The 23571-nt window shown below is 34.8% G+C and overlaps 2 protein-coding genes across 2 annotated transcripts; one reads left to right on the forward strand and one right to left on the reverse strand.

The window, feature by feature from the left end:
• Positions 1-3321: 3321 nt before the first annotated feature.
• B4GALT6 (beta-1,4-galactosyltransferase 6) lies at positions 3322-16449 on the forward strand. Its single transcript, XM_070942326.1, has 8 exons — positions 3322-3436; positions 3666-3779; positions 7789-7913; positions 9813-9929; positions 10410-10597; positions 13203-13325; positions 15164-15265; positions 16302-16449. Exons 1-8 carry the CDS (start codon positions 3337-3339, stop codon positions 16447-16449), a joined length of 1017 nt encoding a protein of 338 aa, XP_070798427.1. The 5' UTR covers positions 3322-3336.
• Positions 16450-20377: 3928 nt separating this feature from the next.
• TTR (transthyretin) lies at positions 20378-23043 on the reverse strand. The gene is made up of 4 exons (XM_070942327.1): positions 22962-23043; positions 22031-22170; positions 20951-21086; positions 20378-20485 (listed from the first exon to the last, which is right to left on the reverse strand). Exons 1-4 carry the CDS (start codon positions 23028-23030, stop codon positions 20378-20380), a joined length of 453 nt encoding a protein of 150 aa, XP_070798428.1. The 5' UTR covers positions 23031-23043.
• Between the last annotated feature and the right edge of the window lie 528 nt (positions 23044-23571).

Genomic DNA, 23571 nt, shown 5'->3' on the forward strand with positions numbered 1-23571 from the left:
GAGGATAATTATACTAAATTAATAAAACAGATTAAAAAAGACCTGGAAACATGAAGCAAACTACATGTCAAGTTTTGAGGTCGTCTTAAATAAATTGCATTTCAAACAAAGTCTTTGAAGAAAAACTCCTATTTATTAAGCATGACATTCTAACCCGACACCAATCGAAGCCAACACTGACTTCTAGCCCCAAAACCCTCCCTTTCCGTTCCCCACTCCCCTGCGCTCATTGGCCATCTTCCAAGTCATTCTACCCCTAATCTACTCCAGCTCAAAGGAATTTCCCCCCTCCCACCCCATCTCCTAGGGGATATTATCTCCAGGGAAAATAATTAGGTGAAAAGTCAAACATCCCTTTCCAGACACTTTTGCTTCTCCTTTTTATGTCAGCACTAGAGTAAATGCAGGTTGAAGTGCTGACACTACAATTGTCATTTTTAGGGAAAATTGCATCTATTAAAATGAATATACTACCCAGACTGCTATATCTCTTTCAAGTAATTCCAATTTGTCCAGGAAAGGATTTTTTCAAAGACTTAGATAAAATGATAGCAAAGTATATTTCGCAGGGGAAGAAGGCCTGAATTAAAATAAAATGCTTGCAAGATACCCGGGAGAAAGGAGGATTAGGGTTACAGGACTGGGAATTGTACTATAGCAGCATCTTTAAACTGGATAAGAGACTGGATAGACTTTAAAAATAAGAGAACACTATTTATAGAGGGATTCAATCTACAATGAGGCTGGCACGCATTTTTGTGGGAGGGAAAAGACAAACATTACGGATACTTCCAACAACATATTATTAGAGGATCACTAAATAAAACATGGCAGGAGATTAGAAGAAGACATTATAAAAAAATTCTGAGATGGTTATCGATTATGGAGGCGCTGATCTACCCTAACGCTATGGACATGGAGAAAATGAGAAACTACAAAGAATTATTGAACAATAGAGGAGAATTACAATCAAGACAAGAATTGAAAGAACAGGGTATAGACATTGATTGGTGGCCATATTTGCAAATAGAATCAACGTAGAAAACAGATCGGGTAAAATTCGGATTTCAAAATGAACCAAATGAATTGGATAAAATTTTACAAGGAACGGATGAGAAAATGATAACCAAAATATAAAATTACTTATTAAAATATAAACTAGAGGAAGAAGTGGTTAAAGAAAACATGATAATTTGGGCAAAAAATTTTGGACATAGTATCAAATTAGATAAATGGGAAAAATTATGGACCATAAATTATAAAATGACAATGTCTATACCCTATAAGGAAAATCTGCTCAAAATGTTCTATCGATGGCACTTCCCACCAGTACGCCTAGCAAAAATGTTTCCAAACACTTCACCAATTTGCTGGAAGTGTAACGCACAAAAAGGAACATAGTACCATATATGGTGGTCATGTCGAAAAGCCAAACAATATTGGCAGGAAATAAGGAAAATGATAGAAGAAATTACAAATCAGAAGTTGGAAATGAAGCCGGAAACCTTTCTACTAGGAATAATTACAACACAGTATGAGAAAGAGATAAAATATTTAATTATCCACATCTTAATTGCAGCTTGCATACTCTTTGCCCAAAACTGGAAACATGAACACTTACCGACAGAAAACAAAATAATCACTAAAATTACAGAATGCGCAGAAATGGATAAACTTACAAAAGACTTACTAGAGAAAGATGACACAGAGTACTACTTAGCATGGCAAAAATGGTATAACTGGCTGGAGAAAAAGTTAGAAACACACTCACAGGGACACTAAAAAAAAATAAGGTCAATTTAGAGACAAAATTTTGAGTACCAATTAAGGAGAGTAATAATTTAAGGATGGAACGTATATTAATGTTTCACATGTAAATATGTAATTATACAGATATATAGATAAATATATATATAGATAAAATATATAGATAAATACAAGAAAAATAGTCTACCGATGTGACAATTTTAAGAGTATGTTGTAAGACTTGATTGATGTTTGTCATTTTTGTATGTTGAATTGTCGTATTTATGTTTGTATTTTTTTAACTAATAATTTTTTTAAAAAAAAAATCCTTTCTGAATTCCTTACGTCTGCTAGTGATATCAGCTTTTGCTGAATTTGAAATATATCCAGCTACATCAGGAGTTTCAAACTCACCGTGTTACATTTCATGACGTTGTTCTCATTCATGGAGCTGGGTGGGCGTGGCCTGCATGTGATGCATCTGGCCCACGGGCCGCCAGTTTGACACCCCTGAGCTACATCGTATAAGGACATTCTCTGATATAAAGATTTCATATAATGACATTCTCTGAGGTAGAGATGTGGACTTTTTAAAATATATTTTAGCATTTTATTATGTTTTGCATATTTTATATAGTTAGATTAATAACATTAAATTATTTACTGTTAAGATAAAAGGTAAAGGAGTAAAGGATTGCCAAGTATAGAGGGTGGTGCTCATCTTTGTTTCAAGATAGTTGAGCCAGGGCTGTCCAAAGACATTTCATGTGGCCAGCATGATGTCATGGAGCACTGTTACCTTTTCACCGATCTGATAAGATAGGAACTCGATAAAAATTTATATAATGCACATTAATATTAAATAATTCCAACTAGTCGCAAACATGATTGAAGCATTAGTTAATTAATTAGTTAATTAATTAGTTAATTTAAGTTTCTTCACATGCATTCTACATGTGAAAGTTGATATGACCATCAAGTATGATTCTTACTTCCAAGTTTTAGATACAATATAACTTTAAAAGTTGACATATAATATGAAACCGGTATTTTTTATAATTACAACTACAGTTCGACTATTTTCTAGAAATAATTTAATGTGTGGGATCATTTTAATATGCTGTTGCACTCTGTGGGCTTTATATTTCCCAATGTTACAAAATATACCATGGCATGGGATTTTGTAAAAGTGCATTTAGGAATGTGAGATTTTGTTGCATTTGAAGATCGATTATGTGATGGACGATCAGTGCTATTAGCACCAATCACTTATGAAATTGGAGACAAAAATAGAAGTTAAACCTATGACTAATTATTCCTTTTCTTCAAATAGATATGCTCAGTGTCTACTACAGCTTTCAAGGGAAAGGGTAGAAAGCTACTCAAGAAATTTCATTTCATATTCCGATTCCACATGTTTATTTTTACCAATTTGAATGATCTATAATTCATTTATTTGAGCTGTCTATAATAATTATTCTAAAGTTATTCATTATTCATCCTGATTCAGGATATTATCTATCCAATTTTAAATTTTATGTTGAAATTAATTTTGTTTTTTTTTTCTTTACAGCAAATACATATTTATTTATGGTACAAGCACGAGGTATAATGCTGAAAGAAAATGTGAAAACAATAGGACATATGATCAGACTGTACACTAATAAAAATGCTACAATAAATGGCACAGGTAGGAATATTATATAATACCTTGAATGTTTAGGTAATTATGAAAATTATTTTCAGTAACATTCTTGGCTAATTCTGAGTCAAAGCTTAACAAATTATTTAAGTTCAGCAGCATGTATATATAAAACTGGACATATACAAAATGATAAAATTGTATAAAATGGGTTGGGAAGACAACCTTATAAACATTACAGAAATAATTAATGGAGAATATTTTTATTTCTGTTAAGATTATCCTGAAGGCAACAGTACAAGTGATAGTATTGCTCAGACAGTGACGTATCTTCCAGAAAACTTCACTTATTCTCCTTCTCAATCTTGTCCAGAAAAATTGCCCTCCATGAGTAAGTTTATTTTCATCTTAAAAGAAAATTGTTAACTTAAACATGTCACAAATTGTTTTGAAACACTATTTTCAATAAAGATTTTAACAGGATTACAATTTTTCAAACATTCTAACTAATGAACAGTATAACTATAATTTCTCTAGGAAAAGAAAAATTCTTTTAAAAATAATTTGTAAACATTTTACAAAAATAAGTGTAGAATTTCAGAATTTAATTTGGTGCACTTTTTATTTCCATTTTAATGAAGCATTTCATTTAATTGAGGGTTCAATTAGGTTATGTTTACATTAAGATGTAAGATTTTCTGGAAACTAGGACAAACGCTTTGCAGAAGATAAAAAAGGAAAATCCTGCAAGTCTGTTAATATAATACTAACATGTAACATTATGTACAGATTGAACTGTATCGGTCAGTTCGACATTTAGAAATATTGCTCCCCTGTGTTCCTCCCTTTCATTTGATAGAGTTACCAAATCTAGACTACAAAAATCCAGAAGATCACTGGAAAAAATCAAAGAGATACAGAAAATGTTAATTTTCCTCTTCGTTTGGTGGTTGTTTGGATTTTTTCCCCAGCTGAGATCTGCTAGTCCTACCTTCTCGTTTTCCTATAATAAAATTAAGTAGCTTTTGCTTTAAGCTTTAATTAGCCATGGATCACTGTACTTTCAGTTTACTATGACTTATCTTAATTAGGGTAAATTAAAACAGCCCAGCTTCAGAAAGTAATCTTGTTTTAACTAATCAGAGTTATTGGATTTATTGGATCACAGATTTTTTTTAAGCTGCTCTGTTCAGATTCTAATAATACAGAATATTGTGGGTAGCATGCATAGTTTTAAAAGATTCAAGATTTCCGATTGTGGTTAAAGATCTTTAATTTAATCATTATAGTGACCATCTTGGCTTACCATAACATGAATGTGCTGGACAGGATTACCACAAAATAGAAGCAAAAGCTTCTAAAAAGCCTCCTTGTTGTTCCATCCCAGTAGAGAAGAAGGTGGGGTACTGTGTTAGTTCAAGTGTCTATGGAGCTTTTCAGTTATCCAGGTTATGGTTGTTCCAAAGGTGCTTTTTCAAGAGATAAAGCACTTTTGGGTGCTAATTCAAGGTTTGTTATAGTTTATTTGCCTATGATAAACATGACATGTTTTTGTGCATGAATAAGATCAATGATTATTCCAAGATCTTCCATGAACTTTACATCTTCATACCTAAGTATTAAGAACCAATGTGATATACAGTACAGTGCCCAAAATAACATTTTTAAATTTAACTCTCTGATTATGAAATTGCCCCAAGGCCCCTTATTTGAAAGAGCAAGAACTGATGAATTGTCCTGTCCTTAGCCTTCCTTTATGCTGCTGGAAAGGTAATCCCTTCCCAAATATTCTTGCTCTAAGATGACGTATTCTACTTCTGCTGGAAGGAGAGTCATTCGATCCATCTGATGCAACTCATTACACATGAAGTAAATTCTCCTTCTCCATTGTATGCTCTCCATGCCCCAGTTTTTGCTCTTTGCCTTTGATCTCCATTTTATACTGGTCTGCTGGCATGCCTGTCAGAAAGACTGGTCTTTGGGTTTCTGGTTTTGGGGGTTCCCTAGTGAAATAGTAAAATGCTGACCCTTTTCTGTTTGTTTACAAAAGGTTCAAGAGAGGAATTGTGGAATTCTAGCTATAGATAGTCTTTGAGTTACAACCATTCATTCAGCGACTGTTCAAAGCTATGAATTGCTAAATGAGGGAGACTTATGACTGGTCCTTGAAGTTGCAGTGCCCCTATGATTACACAATTGTAATTTGGGCACTCAGCAACCAGCTTACATTTATGATGGCTATAGTACCGCAGGTCACATGATCACTATTTGTGACTTTCCCTACTTCCACAAGCAAACTCAATGGAGAAACTGACTGGAGGTTGCAAATTACTTTCGCAAGTTGTTCCTATTTCTGCTGCTTTTTCTCCTGTATCAAGCCCCCCTCCCCGGTAGCAGGGGAATCTTCTATACTGTAGTGCCCGTTTGCATTTTTGTCCACCTGTAGCACTCATCTGTGAGTCTACCTACACTCCTATCTGCCCTTAGCACCCATCTGCCTGCTCAATCATAGCTCTTGCCTGCTGGCCTATTTGTGAGCCACTTAAGAAGGAAAGGCTTGTTGTGACTGCAACTTGCGGCTTTCACACATTGACTTTGCTTGTTGGAAGCTGACAGGAAGTAGAAAATTATGGTCAAATAATGTCCTTGTTTAATAATCCACAGTCCATGCTTCGTGTCAGCAATGGAAACTGCTGGAATTGCCATTGCTAAGTTGCATGATGTAATGGAATGTGTAAATGACCTTGGAAGCTGAAGGAAGAGATGCTGTCTAGGGAACAATCAGATCAAAGGGAGAGGAGCCCACAAATTGTAATGGGTAAAAAAAGAAGCTGAAGAAGGATCTGCCCTAACTAATCAAGTGGTTAAAAAAAGCTGGCAGGACATTTGTACTTTCAGATTTGCAAGATTTTATTAATATAGATTAATAAGCATTCTTAGAAAATAAAAATGATGGATGGCTACAACTCAGTGCCTTATTTGGAAGTGTGTCCACCAAAAAAAAAAAAAGGCAGTGATAAGCTTGGATCGTAGATATGGCTCTGTAGGCTATATTGGGGGAGTCAAGAAACATTGCCTTATATTAAATTGCCTTTTAGAGTTATCTGCGCTATGTTCCCCATTTTGTGAGCATTTCTATGATATATCTTTCAAAATTTAAAATGTGATGCTGACCCCAAAAGGATCGCCCATACTCTTGAGTACTGATAGAAGAGAATGAATTAAATGAGTTTCAGGCCTATGAACTGCATTTCCCCTTTTCCTTGCCTTTAGGAGGTGAGAAAATACTGCTTCTATTTACAGCAAACCAGCTTTGTGTTGTTTCTGAATTGGGACAAAATAATGTGTTCATCTCAGAGTGTTTTATTTGGAAGAGGCAGTTCCAAGTCACCAATTTTGATACTTATTTGTTTGAATAAACTTTGATTTAACTAATCTTACATTTGTTTCAGTACAGCACCAAAGTATAGTTAGATGAAAACTCAAAACAATGCTACCAATATCTTTAGCGTTGTGCTGGAAGAGAAGAAGCACACTGGAAATTAAAGGGTGATTAGGCTAAACAAGGCCAACGATTGCATGGATAATAAAATAAAAAGTGAATATATATATATATATATATATATATATATATATATATGGTGGAGCTGGTTTTGGTCCTTGGTACATAATAAAATGTGCTACTTTTAACTGTAAACAATAGCAAGATTAGTGTGTCTTTGCCTAAATAGGATCCAAGCCTGAAAGATAAATATCTCTTTATTTATGCATAAACAAGGAGAGGCCCAAGGTGGCATAAGGTGTGAGGTCCCTTGGAAAGGTTGGGAATCATTTTATATACAGTTCAAACATATTGGGTTTAGAATGTGCTTTTTCATTGACAAGCATCATTTGACTCATTTGTGATTTAGCAAGCATGCTTAGTAGCTTGGTAAATACTATGTGACATTTTATACTGGCTTCATCCCATAATATTCTTAGCATGATCTTGCTCATGCCCAATTGCATGTTCAGTAGGTGTGGTTCTTAAATTATAATTAGTTTTCAAGTAACTAAAATTCAGATCTTTGGGCAGTTCTTGTCTCTGGCCAGTTTGAACAAGTCCTTATCAGAATTTTGCACTCCTGCTTCTTTACTTCAAAGAACTAGAAACATTAATCAAAGGCACTCCTGGCTACTGAAAACATTACTCAAAAGGCTCCCTCGCTCGCTCCCATCCACCTCAGTTTCAAGCAGAAATTCTCCTTTTCTTAACTATATTGTGTGATAGCATTTAAAAAATCTGTATTAGATATCAGTGTATTACTGGCTGTTATATGTAATATTATGTCATTTACACATCTTAGCTTTAAATGGGAAGGGGGAATCTTTATCAAAATTTACTTCTTATCATCGTTTAGGAGGCTTTATTGAAGCAAATATGAGTGAAATTAGTTTGGAAGAAATTCAACAGATGTTTTCTAAAGATTTAGACATTGAACAAGGTGGTCACTGGAAGCCAAAAGACTGTAAACCACGTTGGAAGGTAAAGTACAATTAAATTTTTAGTCATCTAGAGTCCATGATTTTCTTAAAGTTTGAATCTGGTTGTTTTTGCAATATCAGAACATAGCTTCATATATACCTGACATGCTAAAGTATAATTTATCTTTATTTTTCATCCAAACAAGAAGCTCATAATAAATTGCAGTTCAAAAAGCATGCTACAATAAAGACAGAATAACACCTTGTTATCTTTTACCCACCTGCCTATCTCTATAAAAATCTTGGTATTCAATTTAGATATAGTCCAAATCCTTATTGCCATGGATAGGCTTCAGATCATAACAAAATGTGATGATAACCAGATTTAGATATTTGCACATTTGTTATGTAAGACAGGATGGAAGGCAGGAGTGATTTTTTTTCCACATGAAAATCACTATTGAGAGATGAATTCTTCCTCCTTGGTGATGTGGTGGAGAAAAAGGAATTCAACTTCCTTTGCCAGTTTATCCTCTTTGATGCAAACCTGAAATCTTTACACTTATATTTCATAAATGAATGGGACCATTTAATCAACAATAAATGTATTTGTCCACATTCAGTCTAATTTGGCTTTTTGAAAACCCCCAATAAATAACTGTTCCTCCATTTGTTTACTAAAATTAACATAGATGACAGTCTTTGGAAGATAAATGCATGAGCTGGTACTATTGAAAAGGCTGTTCTCTATATTCTCTGTGATTTAATCTGGCAAATGATTGAATAGGACAGTGGTTCTCAACCTGTGCTCTGCGGACTCCTGGGAAGCCGGGGTGTCATCTCAGTGGGTCCATGAAGGCTGGAAGAAATATTACGATTTAAATCTTGAATTAAGCCTTGGGGTCCGTGGCCACAAAGGAATCTGGTTGTCCTTATCGCATTTTGTTATGGTCTGAAACCTATCCATGGTTGTATGGATTTGGACCAGAGGTGGGTTTCAGCAGGTTCTGACCAGTTCTGGAGAACCGGTAGTGGAAATTTTGAGTAGTTTGGACAACAAGTAGTAAAAATTCTGATTGGCTCCGCCCCCGTCTATTCTCTGCCTCCAAGTTCAGCTGATTGGGAGGAAATGGGATTTTGCAGTGTCCTTCCCCTGCAATGCCCACTAAGTCACGCCCACCAAGTCATGCACACCCACCATGCCACACCCACAGAACCGGTAGTAAAAAAAATTGAAACCCCCACTGATTTGGACTATACCTAAATTGAATACCAAGATTCTTATAGAGACAGGCAGGTGGGTAAAAGATAACTAAGTTATTCTGTCTTTATTCTAGCATGCTTTTCGAACTGCAATTTATTATGAGCTTTTTGTTTGGATGAAAAATAAAGATAAATTGTACCTCAGCATGTCAGGTATATAGTATATCAAGCTATGTTCTCGTATTGCAAAAACAACCAGAGAACCACTGGAATAGGACATCACTTTATCTCAGATATACCAGAACCATATATTAAAATCAAACATTACCGAAGGTATGGTGTTTTCAGATTGTTTATTTTATTTTTAGTTTATTTATCAAATTTAGGTACCACCCATCTCACTCTTGAGTTACTAAAGTATTAACCTAAAGCATTATTCAGAAGGAAGCTGGATATGTCAATATAAAGACAAAAAATGTAGTTCGTACATTGTTTATTAAATCATAAAAACATAGCAGTAATAGATTAAAGCAGATTTTTCTTAAGAGATGATTGAAGTTTGAGATTAATTTTCTTTAGACAGTGCACACATTTAGATTAATTTGTAGAAAAGTGACTAAAATTAATTTTCTTTGATTGTGCTTCTTGCATAACCATAATCATGCACACCAGCAAATAGCTTTCCTAAGATTTATGTTTAATTTCTGCAATTCAATCTGCTAGCATAATAGCTTTCAGATGGTTTTCTATTTTAAAGGTTGCAATACTCATCCCTTTTCGCAATCGTCATGAACACCTTCCTATATTTTTTCGACATTTAATACCAGTGTTGAAGAAGCAGAGGCTAGAATTTGCTTTCTATGTTGTTGAACAGGTAAGTTTGTTTGCTTATTTGTATCAGAATAAATTTTGATATTATTTTATTGCAAATATTTAAATACATTTAACAATAAACAGTGTGTGTCTGCCAATGAATGTTTAGCAATACTTCTGCTGTGTCTGGTCATATTTCCTTAACACAGAACTTCCATAACTTGAATTCCAAATCAGCAACAGAAAATCGTTGAATATTATAATATATGTCGACTTAATTAGAATCTTCCATATTTTCTCTAGTGTGACTCCAGTATTTTAAAAATATTGTTTCTATTGTTCTCCTATTAGTGGATTACGGTTAGGGTTACCTATAATATACTTAACTTAAAATGGGCACATTAAAATTAACAGCAAAGCTATCATAGCCCAGAGTCATTGATTTCAGTGGTTATACAGCATTATGCAATTGTATTCCAGTAGTGCATATCCTAATTAACTTTCTTTAACAGTTTATTTTTCTATTTTTCTCTCTGTTAAGGTAGGAACACAGCCTTTTAACCGAGCAATGCTGTTTAATATTGGCTTCAAAGAAGCTATGAAGGACGGTGATTGGGACTGTGTAATCTTCCATGATGTGGATCATTTACCAGAAAATGATAGAAATTATTATGGATGTGGTGAAATGCCACGTCACTTTGCTGCAAAATTGGATAAATATATGTACATGTACGTAATATGTAGAACAGTATTTCTGATCTCCTATAATTGTGCAGTTAGTCAAAATAAGCAGTACAGGTAGACCTCGACGTACGACCAAAATTGAGCCCAAAATTTGTGTTGCTAAGTAGGACAGTTGTTAAGTGAGTTTTGCCTCATTTTATGACCTTTCTTGCCACAACTGTTAAGCAAATCACTGCACCTGTTAAGTTAGTAACATGACTGTTAAGTGAATCTGGCTTCCTCATTGATTTTGCTTGTCAGAAAGTCCCAAAAGATGATCATATGACCTTGGGACAGTGCAACCGTCATAAAATGAGTTAGTTCCAAGCATCTGAATTTTGATCATGTGACCCTGGGGATGCTGCAATCAATGTAAGTGTGAAAAAAGGTCATAAGTCACCTTTTTCAGTGCTGTTGTAACTTTAAATGGTCATTAAACGAACTGTTGTAAGTCGAGGACTATCAGTATTGGAAAATATTTTACATTGATCCTCACATTCCCTGAATACATTTATTGCTATTACCAAATATTCCATGGACAAGTTCATGAAGATGAAATGCCAAGTTTTAAAAATGCAGCTATTCTATGATATATAAGCTTATAATATTACCATGAACTTTAAGAATGTTAAATAAAAATGTATCAGTACACATGATATATTTGAAAACCAGAATTTATGTCTCTTCTATATATCTCTTCTCCTCGTTGATTAAAGTTCAGTTTGACTGTGAATTTAAACAGTGAAAGCCAGGAACAGAATGAGGAAGAATTTAATTTAAGTTCTCCTAGTACCCAAGACTTTCAAAATGTGCTCAACTTTTAAAGGTTTCCTCTACAGCCGTGATGGCGAACTTATGGCATGCGTGCTGGAAGTGGCATGCAGAGCCATCTCTCTGGGCATGTGAGCCATCGCCCATTGCTCTTCCAGTTTCCGATGCGCCAGCCAACTGGTCTTCACGTGTGTGGGAGCGCCAGAAACCGGAAGAGCAGCTGCACGATGCACATGCGTGCATCACAGTAGTGGGTTTCAAATCCAGTCGCTACCAGTTCGCTTGTGGGTATGTGCGCAATACTTCTGCGCATGCGCAGAAGCATCCGGGTGGGTGGGTGGAGCCTTGTGCCACCGCCGCTACCAGTTCGCCTGATCTGGGGTGAACCAGTAGCACCCACCACTGGTGCGCCAGGAAGATGAACTTCAGGTTTTTGGCACGCACATTCGCGCTGGCCAGCTGGTCTTCATGCGCATGTGGGTTCCAGAAACCGGAAGACCAGGTGGCCTGTGTGCATGCGCCCACTGAAAACCCGAAGATCATCTTCCAGGTGCGTGCATGCACACCAGGCGGCTGTTCTTCTGGTTCCTGATGTGCGTGTGTGCCCCCGTTTTGGCACTTTGTGCCAAAAAAGTTAACCAATACTGCTCTAGAGCAAAGTGGAGAGTATGCAAAGAGCTGCAGCCTGCATGAAGTCTCATTTAGGGCCCTGGATTTTTCACAAGAGTTTTAACATGCATAATTTTACTGTGTATTTCTACTGAAAACATTTACTATTGGTAAAATATTACTTATTTCTATTCTCCATGGCTCTCCAAGCAGCTTCTTTGATGAATCTTACGGTAGTGATAGTAATTTACAGGCATATATGACTATACAGGTCTGAAATAGGCTGGAATTTAATTCGTTGAGAAACATAAATCTTTTTTTAAAAAAATAGTGTAAGATTTTTATCTTGTGTTTTGTTCAGGAGTTCAAAATAGCACATACAGACTTCCACTCTTTCTATCCCCTCAACAATAACAACCTTGGGGTAAGAAAATTACTCCAGGAGCTTTCATCGCTGAAGAGCTTTGGAGTGGGTTTCCCCACTCTCATCCTAATATCCCATTGCTAAATGCTGCTCCTACAAATATCCTGTGTTTTTGCTTGATTCCACTTTTCTCCCACCTCAGAATTTGTCCCATGTACTGTGTTTTTCGGCCATTTTGACATGGTTTTGTTTTGTTTTTGCTTCTCATTTTACTCCTAGCCTTTCTGATTCAATTAAGTGGACATTCATTCTGTGGCTGTCCTGAATATCTGTTTTTCTCACTTTTTTCCATGTCTCCCCCTTTATATTACACTTTAAAAAAAAATTCTCCCCCTTTTTTAGAATTTACAAAAAAAAGTTCTGTTTTTTAGGAAAAGGACAGTCTGAAACTATTACAAAGTATGTTAAAGATACTTTTTCATTCCCCACCAATGTCATTTTATTTTTACTTTTACCATTTGAAAAGTAGAGTATTAATGCACTATTCAGTTGTTTTGCCGTTACGGCTATACCTTATCTTTCATAATGCATCATCTATGATTTGATCCATTTACAAAATTCTAAATCCATTTAAATATATTTATTTATTTAAATTACTTATATTTAAGATGTGAAAACTCTTGCCATAGAAAAGAATTATAAAAATGTACTTAAGCCAAACTTGGTGGTACATTGTTGCCTCTCTCCTGTCTCTCAAAACCCAGCATGAATATTTCCATGAGGGCAGAAGGAACTGAACTTGACTCAAAGAACACTTCCCTTTTATCTTTACAAGCCCTAAACATAAATACTTCCTCTCATTTTCAGACTTCCATACAATGAATTTTTTGGTGGTGTAAGTGGGCTAACAGTAGAACAATTCAAAAAAATCAATGGATTTCCAAATGCTTTCTGGGGATGGGGAGGAGAAGATGATGACCTTTGGAACAGGTATTTCTATTATATTGTATTAACTGTATTAATACAATACAACTGTATATTGTATTAGGTCATTGGCCAGAATTCATAGCAGATGGAACACATGAGGTTTCAAAGTAGATGTAGGCTAAACGGAAGAGAAATACCCAAGTTCTTTTTTGCTGAAATGTAGAGATTTATTGGATCCAGTCATAAAAGTAATTGGCTACTCAGATTTGAACAGCTTTAAGTAACAGCACATAAGTAAAACAATTCCTTGCTAGCATAAGCCTATAGATGTAACTAAAGGGGTGGGTGGGTTCAACCTTGACAATTTTAAGACTTGTGGACTTCAACTCCCAGAATTCCCCAGCCATACTGTCTCAAAGTTGCCAAGGTTGGCTACCCCGGTCTAATGAAACCCATGGAAAATGTATGTATGTATTTTCCTAGTTTTCATAGTGATTGGCTAATGCCTGCTTCTTTTTAGATGCTGTGTTTTTGCTTATAGATATTGCTTTCAATCAGTGAAAAGCAGTCATACTTATGCAAGATAGATATGCCAGTCTGGGAATTCTGTGATTAGATGAGCAAGTGGAACTCTGTCCCTCAACTACTGGGATATACAATATACGTAATAACAGACACCTATAGGTTAAAACCGAAAGGCAACAACTTTACAGAGCTCTGTACAGCAGTGTGTGCTGGATCTTGTCACTTTTTCAATTTTATCGTTCTGACATCATGCACATCCCTATTAGACATGGGTGTGAGTGATGTTATAACACATAAAGTATGGGCCTTGCAATACAACACTATTTTTGTCAGTCTGACTCTCCTTATCCTTCCTTCAGAAATCATTTGTTGTTGGTCCATATTTTAGGAAACTGATTTGTTTTCTGATTTGTTAATAGCCAATTCGTCCAAAACAATCAGTACTAAAGTAAATTCCTTAATGGGTCGTTATCCCCTATTGTTACTTTACAAAATCTTCAAGCCCCGCAAATCTACAGCCGCTGTTTAAGGCTGGGGGTCTTATTAGTAAAAGTCCATAGTCTAAAGTTGTTTCTTGCCTGAGTTGGTATCACTCACCCGGCTTCAAAGCACATCGTTCTTTCTTTCTTCTTTCCTCCTGCACAATTCTTTCCTGATTTGTCCCAGCTTTGTGGCAGCCGCCATGGCTGCCTCCCCCCGCCGCTGACTCAGAGGGTTCCCTCCAGCCTCTGAGGAAGTTGCCTGTTCCTCTCGGCCGTCCAAGGCGCGCCTCTCCTTCCCCTGTCCCTACAAGACAGGTTCGGTCCAAAGACCCATCGGTGGCGGCTCGTCAATCAGGGTTTTTGCGGGGCTCATCAGAGCCCGCTATTTCCCTGACTGCATCACTGAGACACCCCCTCCCTTCCTAAGACCCAGCCTTCTTTTTGGAGAAACACGGTAGTTTTACTCGGATTAATATGCCTGTGAAGAAGAGTGTGAACTCTCACACATTAAACAATGTCACATCTACAATGGAGCAGTCAGCATCATTCTGAGATGCTGCTTAACTGTTTCTGTTTAGAAATGGTTTGGAAGATTTTATTCTGGATTTTTTCTCTCTGCAATCCCTCAGTGGTTCTGTCTCATTTTTAGATTCAAACTTCCTTTTGCTTCTCCTCAAACACTAAATCTGATTCAGTTCTGTTCTGGGTTTATTGTTTTGGTATCATTTGTTTGGTATAATTTCCTCTTCTTTTAATAACTAAAAAGCCTTTCTGGTCCTCTATGAAATCAACAATAGCAACGTCACAGTCCCACCAAACCTAACACACATAAAATTGCCTCTGATGTCTATTATTGAGTATATATATTACACATGTGGATTATTTCAATTACAGAGTCCACTCTGTAGGATTTAATGTGACAAGACCAGAAGGAGAACTTGGGAAGTATAAGTCAATTCCTCATCACCACAGAGGAGAAGTTCAATTTTTAGGGCGGTAAGAATAAAAATATTAAAATAAGTTTTTATTTTTGCTGTAATATTGTGCTTCTGATAGTTAAACATAATAATTTATTTGTATGCAACATTTTAGCATTCAGAATATTTCTTTAAAATTCTGTGGAATATTTATTATTGTTCCTAGTTTATAAATGATGAATTCTCTCTATCTTGAATATTGTATTTAGTGTGATAGAATAACCTTATGATTCAGGAAAGTTTGGAATAAATAGTTTTAAAGAAATTAGGTAATACAAGCAGTATATAGGTTCTGCAGAAGGGTAAAGGAGAGGTAAATTATGAAATATGTGACATGATGTTCTGACATAAACTCTTGCTATTTATCTATTTGTGTCATTATGTTACATGAAAGAGCCGAGGTGGCACAGTGGTTAAAGTACAGCACTGCAGGCTACTGCAGCTAGCAGTTCGGCAGTTCAAATCTCATGGGCTCAAGGTTGACTCAGCCTTCCATCCTTCTGAGGTCGGTAAAATGAGGACCCAGGTTGTTGGGGGCAATATGCTGACTTTGTAAACTGCTTAGAAAGGGCTGTAAAAGCACTATGAAGCGGTATATAAGTCTAAATGCTATTGCTATTGATATATATGGGACAGCACATTTAATACCATCTCAATAAATTTTCAGCTTGCTGCAGATAACAACAATAACAATTTATTAAACTTGTACGCAGCCTTTCCTAACATGATACCTTTCAACTCTGCTTGTTGAAAGCAATGTTTTTGCTGAATACTTTGCAAAAAATCCAGTGTTTTTTGTAGAATGTTTGTTGAACTTTTCCTTATGTTCAGTTTGAGTTCAAAACTATTTATTTGTAAAATTTATTGGCTGTCCCTCTTAGTAACTCTGGGTGGCTTACAATATTAAAAAAGATAAAAGTATATAAAACCTATAGATGATTTAAATAAGATACTATAAAGAACCGCTTTCATTCTGAAGCTGAAAATATTTTGTCCTGTATAATGAGAATGACTTTCTACATTTTTACCATTGCTCTGAATGTTTTTTTCCACAGATACAAACTATTAAGATATTCCCGAGAGCGTCAGTTTATTGATGGTTTAAATAATCTAGTATATATGCCATCCATATTTGCCAATAAACTGTATACTAATATCACTGTAAACCTGGTACCAGAACTAGCTCCTGTTCAAGATTATTGATGGCATAGCAGAATAAACTACTGGATCTACATTTTGTAACACTGGGAAAATACTAAATCAGGTATTTCAATGACTGCACAATCATGTGTCAATTAGTGAATGCTTCACATTAAGAAATCAATAAGTACTCAAGCCTTGTTAGCTTTTCTGTAGATAATAAATACAGCATGCTTAGAAATCAGGAAAATTCCTTTCTCTAAGAAAGTGTGCATTCAATGAATTATTATTTTTTTAATGTTTTCCATATCATGTAAATATCTGTTAAAATATTAGGTTTTTGACTATGGCAGTATTCTGCATGTTTTGGAAGTATTTGTGTTTAGTATTTCTAGAATTTAGGCATGAAATGTAAGCAATTAAATCTAGACAAAAATTTCGAATGATTTATAGCTGATTTATAAATATGGCTATCCTGTTATAATAAACTTTTCTGCTTATTTTGAGCTACAACCCTTCTGTGTAACACTTATACCTGTGATTTTGCCATCAAACCTATGATAAATAAACCTTTAATCTTTATTCTATCTATTAACCAGGGAGGTTCCCTGAATATGCCTGAAAGAATATTATTTATGCATATTCCATGCATGGAAACCCATCTATAATGTTGCATTTCATTATGGCTCTTAATGTGTCAGTAGTGTTAATGTCAGATTTATATTTTGGTCTATTTTCATATTGCTCTTTTGTGGATTTTTGTAATAATCAACTTCATTCCATCCAAAATCAAAAGACCAATGAATTAGAAGACAAATGAATGTTAATGGAAGGAAGTGATGGGGTAAAGTGTTTATATGAGTAACAAGTGGAATGTTCAGAGTAATTGATGTTGGTTAATCTTTTTCTCATTGAAAGTCATTGGCACTGGAGTCAACCTGAGGAGAAATGTGTTAAAATTTTTCTTAAACCAATTGCCTTTAGTGTTAAAAGTTTTCCATTCCTTTGTAAACAGTGCATTTTATGCAACAAGCTAAGATTCTTCTGTTTATGACTTAAAATTGGGATGAACCTGGCCGCTATTTTACAAAGTTATTTTGTTCTTGTTTTTTGTGCCCAGTACACAAAACTTAGGTATGTCTCATTCTAGTTTTTATTGGACTGGATGATGATTGACATATAGCATCCTTTTTTGAGTACTCTTCTTTGAATACTTGAGCTATTATCTTTACAGAGTGAATCACTCTGTTCTAATACAGCATTTCAATGTTGAATGTAATTATGAACCAAGATTAAACATCTGGGAATCGAAGAATTACTTCTTTTTCCTTTCAGAATGGAAAAATTCATTGTTCAACATCTAAAAAAGAGTAAAATGGACTCAGATGTAATTTACATTATGGATTAGTTCTGTAGGTGTCTTGCAGTTGTTTGGGATAAAAATTACTTTGTTTTTTTCCTTACAACATCAGCATAAGAACTGATTGTAGGCTGCTCATTAAATATAAAAAGTGATGTCTATCGTTCCAAATAATTTGTAATTTGAAGATATTAAAATGGAACAAAGTGACTGATAAATACATAATTTTGACAAAATTACATGAATCAAGCATGCCAAAAAAAACCTTAATCTTTAAATCTAGACACTATATTCTGTACATTTTTTCTCAATTCCCAGCTAGTGGATTTTTGCAAAGCTAAACATGGTATTTATAACATCCTGTCCTAATTCAGTTCTGTATGACATGGTTTGAATGGAATGGCTTGTCTTAAATATTTCCAACTTGATACATAAGTTCATAAAAACTGTGTATGGAATATGCATGTTTGCATACACTTTAAAATTATATTTTTAACCTTGCAGGAAAGAAAAACAATATCTTTTTGCTCAATTATACCATTCTGTAATAGATCTTTGTATGCCATGATAGTTTAAATTAATTTGTACTTGGACTTGGAAGTCATTTACTTTCTTTGTGACCTTTAGTGTAGAACCATTGATAGCCTGGTTTTGTTCTCTGGTTTAAGCAGGGTGCCCTGTTCTGTAGAACAGTTTTGTCGTGAGTAAGACAAATACATTTCAGTTGAAACTCTAAAAATCATGTAAATAATGAAGGCCTAGTAAGTGGTTGCATACTGCTGATCTAGTTTAAGCACAGTCCTCAGCAAGTCCTGATTAATACTTAGGTGGGAAAGCTCCAATCAGAAAAGAAGGCAATAGCAAATCACTTCTTTATAGATAGTCCTCACTTACTGATTGCAATTGGGATAGGCAACACTATTGCTAAACTGTGTTATCATGAAGTGAAAAATCACATGATTGAGCCTGACAGTTTGTCAATTCTAGCTATGGTCATTAAAGTATGTAAAGCACATGCACTCATTAAGCACGATGTCACATGATATGACTGTGACTTCTTGCTGGCTTCTCCATAGTTTGTTGGAAGCTGACAAAGAAGGTTGCAAATGCTGAACATATGACTCTGGGACACTGTCACCATCGTACATGCATGTCAGTTGCCAAGCAGAAATTACAATCAGGTGACTTTGGAGAGTTCTAACAGTTGCAACTTTGAGGATTGGTCTTAAGTTTCATTATTTAACACCATCATAACTTTGAAAGGTCACTGAACAATTGGTGGTGCTATGAAAGGTACATGAGTTTGTTGATGAAATCATTAGTTGCTGAAATTCAGCTTGGAGAATTTGCTTGTACAAAAACCTTAATTATTTTGGATTTTTCTTTAGTTTTCCTGACACTATATTTTAGGCTGAAATGAGCTTTTGTCTCATTGTCTATAGTGTTATTTTTTGTCTTGGATTTTAGGTCTGGTTCTTCAAATGAGTGAAACATTGTTTGATATTTATATGTACAGTAAATGAGAAAAATGGTACTCATACGTATAAGGCGAAGTGTACTTAATCTGATCTTATTTTTTCAGGTGAAAGAAGCACATTAAATGTATTAACATGTTCTCAATACTGTACAGAATTATGCTATCACTTATTATGTTGCTCATTAAAATATTTATACTTTTTAAATCCATTGTATTTTTTAAAATACAGTGTGCTACAGATGATAGTTTTGTTTACCTCTAATCTTTGGGGCTCTTGGGGTAGGAATCTTGAGAAAATGTGATGGATGCTGTGACAGAATGGCTGCCATAGAGATTAAAGTTAACAAAAGGAATCCTAGTTCAAATAGAAATGACTTTCAGATGCACTTTTTTTGCCATTTTCTGTTTCAATTCCATAGCCTTTTGAACCTCCCATACTTTGTGCAATCCTTTGCATAATATCATATTAGTGCCTTTCTATTTGTGGTTTTTCCATCTGGTCCCTCTCTCTTGTTACGTTTTGTCTCCCACATCTTCCTTTTACCAAGCAAACAATAATGTCTCTCTTGAAAGTTACATGACCAATCTCAAATCACTTATTGTCTTATTTTTAATCAACCTTGAAGCCAGCATAGCCAAGGCACTCATTTAAGTAGTAATGAGTATCTTGGCTGTGCTGCCTTCAAGGTTGATTAAAAATAGTCAGGCACATTGGAAGGCCACCAATTTGGAAAACACTGCTGTGCTATGCCTAAAGATATTTCTCCTCCTTTTTCCAGATAAAAGTTACACTGTGCCATTGGCTCTGCTTCCTCCAGATACACTTAGTACTTGGCTGAGAACAGGATAAATTCTAAACAGATATAAAGCAATCACAATTGTTTACAAATTGGTGCTTACTGAACGTCTTCAAGCCTACTGTTGAATACAACATAGAAAAAAAGTATTTCATGTTTCTTTAAACAGAACTGTATTGTGTTTGTTGCACATTACGCAAGTATTTAGAGAAATTTATTGATACATTAAAAAAATAGCTAAGCAGTAGCAATTACATGCTATTGCAGGAAACAAGACATTGATAGTGCAAATTAACTACCTCATTTAAAATATTGCTATAAAAGTGTAATAGAATTTTGAAAGAATTATGTAGGTTCTTATTCCTTTGGTTCACTGACAACAGCTGTGGTTGAATAAGAAAAAGGACTGAGAAGAGCAGCGATAGTGTAATGACGATGACCAGAATCATTAGCAGTAAAAACCACCTGTTAAAAAGAAAAGAAAAGAAAAATAGTTTGGGAGTGTTTTTAGTTAACACAATGATCTGATAGAGAGCAATGCAAAAGTAGAAAGATTGGCATTAAGTAGAATTGATTGTTTTCTTTCATTCTGAAATTTTACCTTTTTTTTTTTTTACTGAAAATAATTAAACGTATCACACTTTTAAATCCAGCTGGATATGGAGATATGGGTCAATAAGGACACATATGGATGTATGAAAGCACACACATTTAATGTATATTATGAATCTTTTATATTTTTGAATAAATATAGATGGTCTTAAAGTTTATACTTATCAAACACTTCAATTCATATTTCTTCCCTCCTCAAATAAATGTTTATATAATAGCAGGAATTATTGGATCAAACTGCATCATAATTTTCAGGAATTAAATCTTAGGGTTTTTGTCAGTGGTTTATCTTATATTTTAATATTTTCAAATACTCACATCAGCATACTGATGAAATGAGGAAATGCCAAGTGCCTTCCAGTACGAGCTAGTGTCAAATTCCAACTTGTACAAGCCTTCTACAAACAACTCATCAGTTGTAAGTTCATGGATTTCTCCAAATTCATTTGTTTTCCTTAAATTAATATATGAGAGTGACATAGTCAATAGCTTTATTCAGTACAAATAGCATATTGTTTTATTCTGGCCATGGGATGGATTCAGAGTTAGTCATACTTAAAACATACACATTAAAAAGAATGGGACTCCCATCAAAATCACCAATGCTCCAAAATTGCTAGTTTCTGGACCATTAATTTGTTTTTAGTTAATGGGGAAAACCAAATACAGGAGGAGTAATTCTATATGTGGATCTTGAACTAAGATTCATAATGTTTTGGAGCTGAGGCTAAGTAAAATTTAAAAAATCATGTCAGTTAAATCAGAAGTGCTCATATTTAACATAATGTACATTTTGTTTTATGATCAACCACCCGGTAGCAAAGCATATTGATTCCAATGAGATTTATTTCCAAATAGATATATACAGTTTTGATATTAGGTCACACTGTGTTTTCTGCATCCATTCAAATCTTTTTTTACACTGAGAAAATAGTTACCGGTAATCTCTAAACCCATATCAAAACTGATTAATACTGTAATACCCATCTATCTAAACTATTAGATAGATCTCCAGATTTTCTAGAATGAGGAGGATTGTTACACCAGATTCTTTTTCTGAGAATCATTAATACAGAAATGTCTGATTATATTAATTTTAAAATGTTCTTGCTATTAGTTACACCTCTAAAACAATGTACTAAAGGTAATGATTCACATAAATAAATAGGAACCATTATTTGCATCTATTTCCTCACTGAATCAGGATTTGGGAGAAGATAGTGCCATCACCATGCTAAAATAGTACAGTTCTAAGGAAATACCAGATCTACAATCCTTCAAAGATAATAAGCAATGAAAGTCTGTGGCTGATAGGTTTGTGTTGTTCATACATTCCATTTGAAAAGGAAGTATAGTGTGATCAATGGATTCTACCCGACACTTTTCATGCGGTCTTACCCATTGGAAAACTCCTTCCAGGTCCCATCTTCACCTTTTTTGAATACTTTTACTGGGAGGTTGGTAGCTGGGGTTCCTCGAACTGCATCAAGGACTTTCACCATCAGAGGACACTTTGAATCAGCAGAATTATGGGATTCCTTGATACAGCAGAAGAGATTTCTATTAGAATTTTGGTAGGATACAGCCTGGTTTGTGAACAAGAGACTTTGCTTTACGTATACACTTTAAAGGATTTCTTTGGTAGTGATGGTGCTATTGGGGAAGCTCTAGTTTGAGCTAAGAATAAGTTAAATTAGCATAGAAATAGAATGCAACTTTGAGATATTGTTTATAAACTGATATTTAGAACATATGTAAACACACAGATATACAAAGTCCTGATAAAAGCTTCTTTCATATCTCCTCTGAACTGAAATATTGTGACCCTCCTTGCTAGTTCTGCTACAGGCATTGATTTATGAATATTCATTCTATCCAATGTTGTAGATGTTACAAAAACCACACAGTGAACAGGGTATGGTTACAGATGCAAATAACTCATAGTCAAGACTTCACAGTTTCTTGTAACTACAAGTCAATCTAATTTCATTATACTGAGTTAGAAATGAAATGTAATCAGTTCACAAATTTATCTGTAGAATTTGATTCAACATGCAAGACATTCACATCTGTGCCAACATCTTAAATCCTTTTAATTAAACTAAAAATGTTACTAAAATAAATATATTCTAAAAATGTTTAAAAGAAAAAACACATTTCATAAAGTTGGTTTTTTTTTTAAACCTCTGGCTATTTCAGTTGTTTGAAATAAATTTATGGATAAAAATGCAATAATCAAAAGATTGAATTGATGCCACAGGTTTTCCTACAGCAATTGTTTCATAATACTTACAAACAAAGGCAAAGGTGCCACTTAAACAATACTTACCACTGGTGCAGCTTCAATGAGATACCCCATTGTAGCCAAGCAAAAGAAAAGCAGAGAAGAGGGAGCCATTGTGTACGCAAACCAAGAGACTTTACCAACAGCTACAGGTTAGTGGGATTTAGGTTTTTATACTGAACCCTTGAACAAAACAGGCTACTTATCAGGTGCCTGTATGATTTAAAACCTGCTGATTCTGATTATTTACTTAGCAAGCATCCTGCTGTGCAAAGCTTCTATCCAGTGGCCTCTTGCTGAAAGCTGTAGAATTACAATAGATAGGTGGAAGGGAGGACTATACAGGTGCTGGGAATGAGAGAATCAGTAACCTACACAAACATGAACCTTGCCTATTGGGATTACTCTGTTAGCATAAGCATAAAAGAAACGTGTTAAGCAACTGATGTCTGCTTAGATTTTACTGGCTCCAGCAAGCACACCATGCAATGTGAGCCTGTAGGCATCTCTGTGACATTCACTCAACTAAAAAAAATTCTGTTATTTGTTTGGGTTGTATCCACTTCAGACTTTGGAGTTGAAGTGCTCGTGGGTTTCTTTCTGTTACACTATTCATATTTGATATAGACAAGTAGTTTGTATTGCAAGAAATGAT

This window comes from Pituophis catenifer, unplaced genomic scaffold (genome assembly GCF_029215685.1).
Source record: "Pituophis catenifer annectens isolate HBS135680 unplaced genomic scaffold, rPitCat1.0.hap2 SCAF_3, whole genome shotgun sequence".
NCBI classification, from domain to species: domain Eukaryota; kingdom Metazoa; phylum Chordata; class Lepidosauria; order Squamata; family Colubridae; genus Pituophis; species Pituophis catenifer.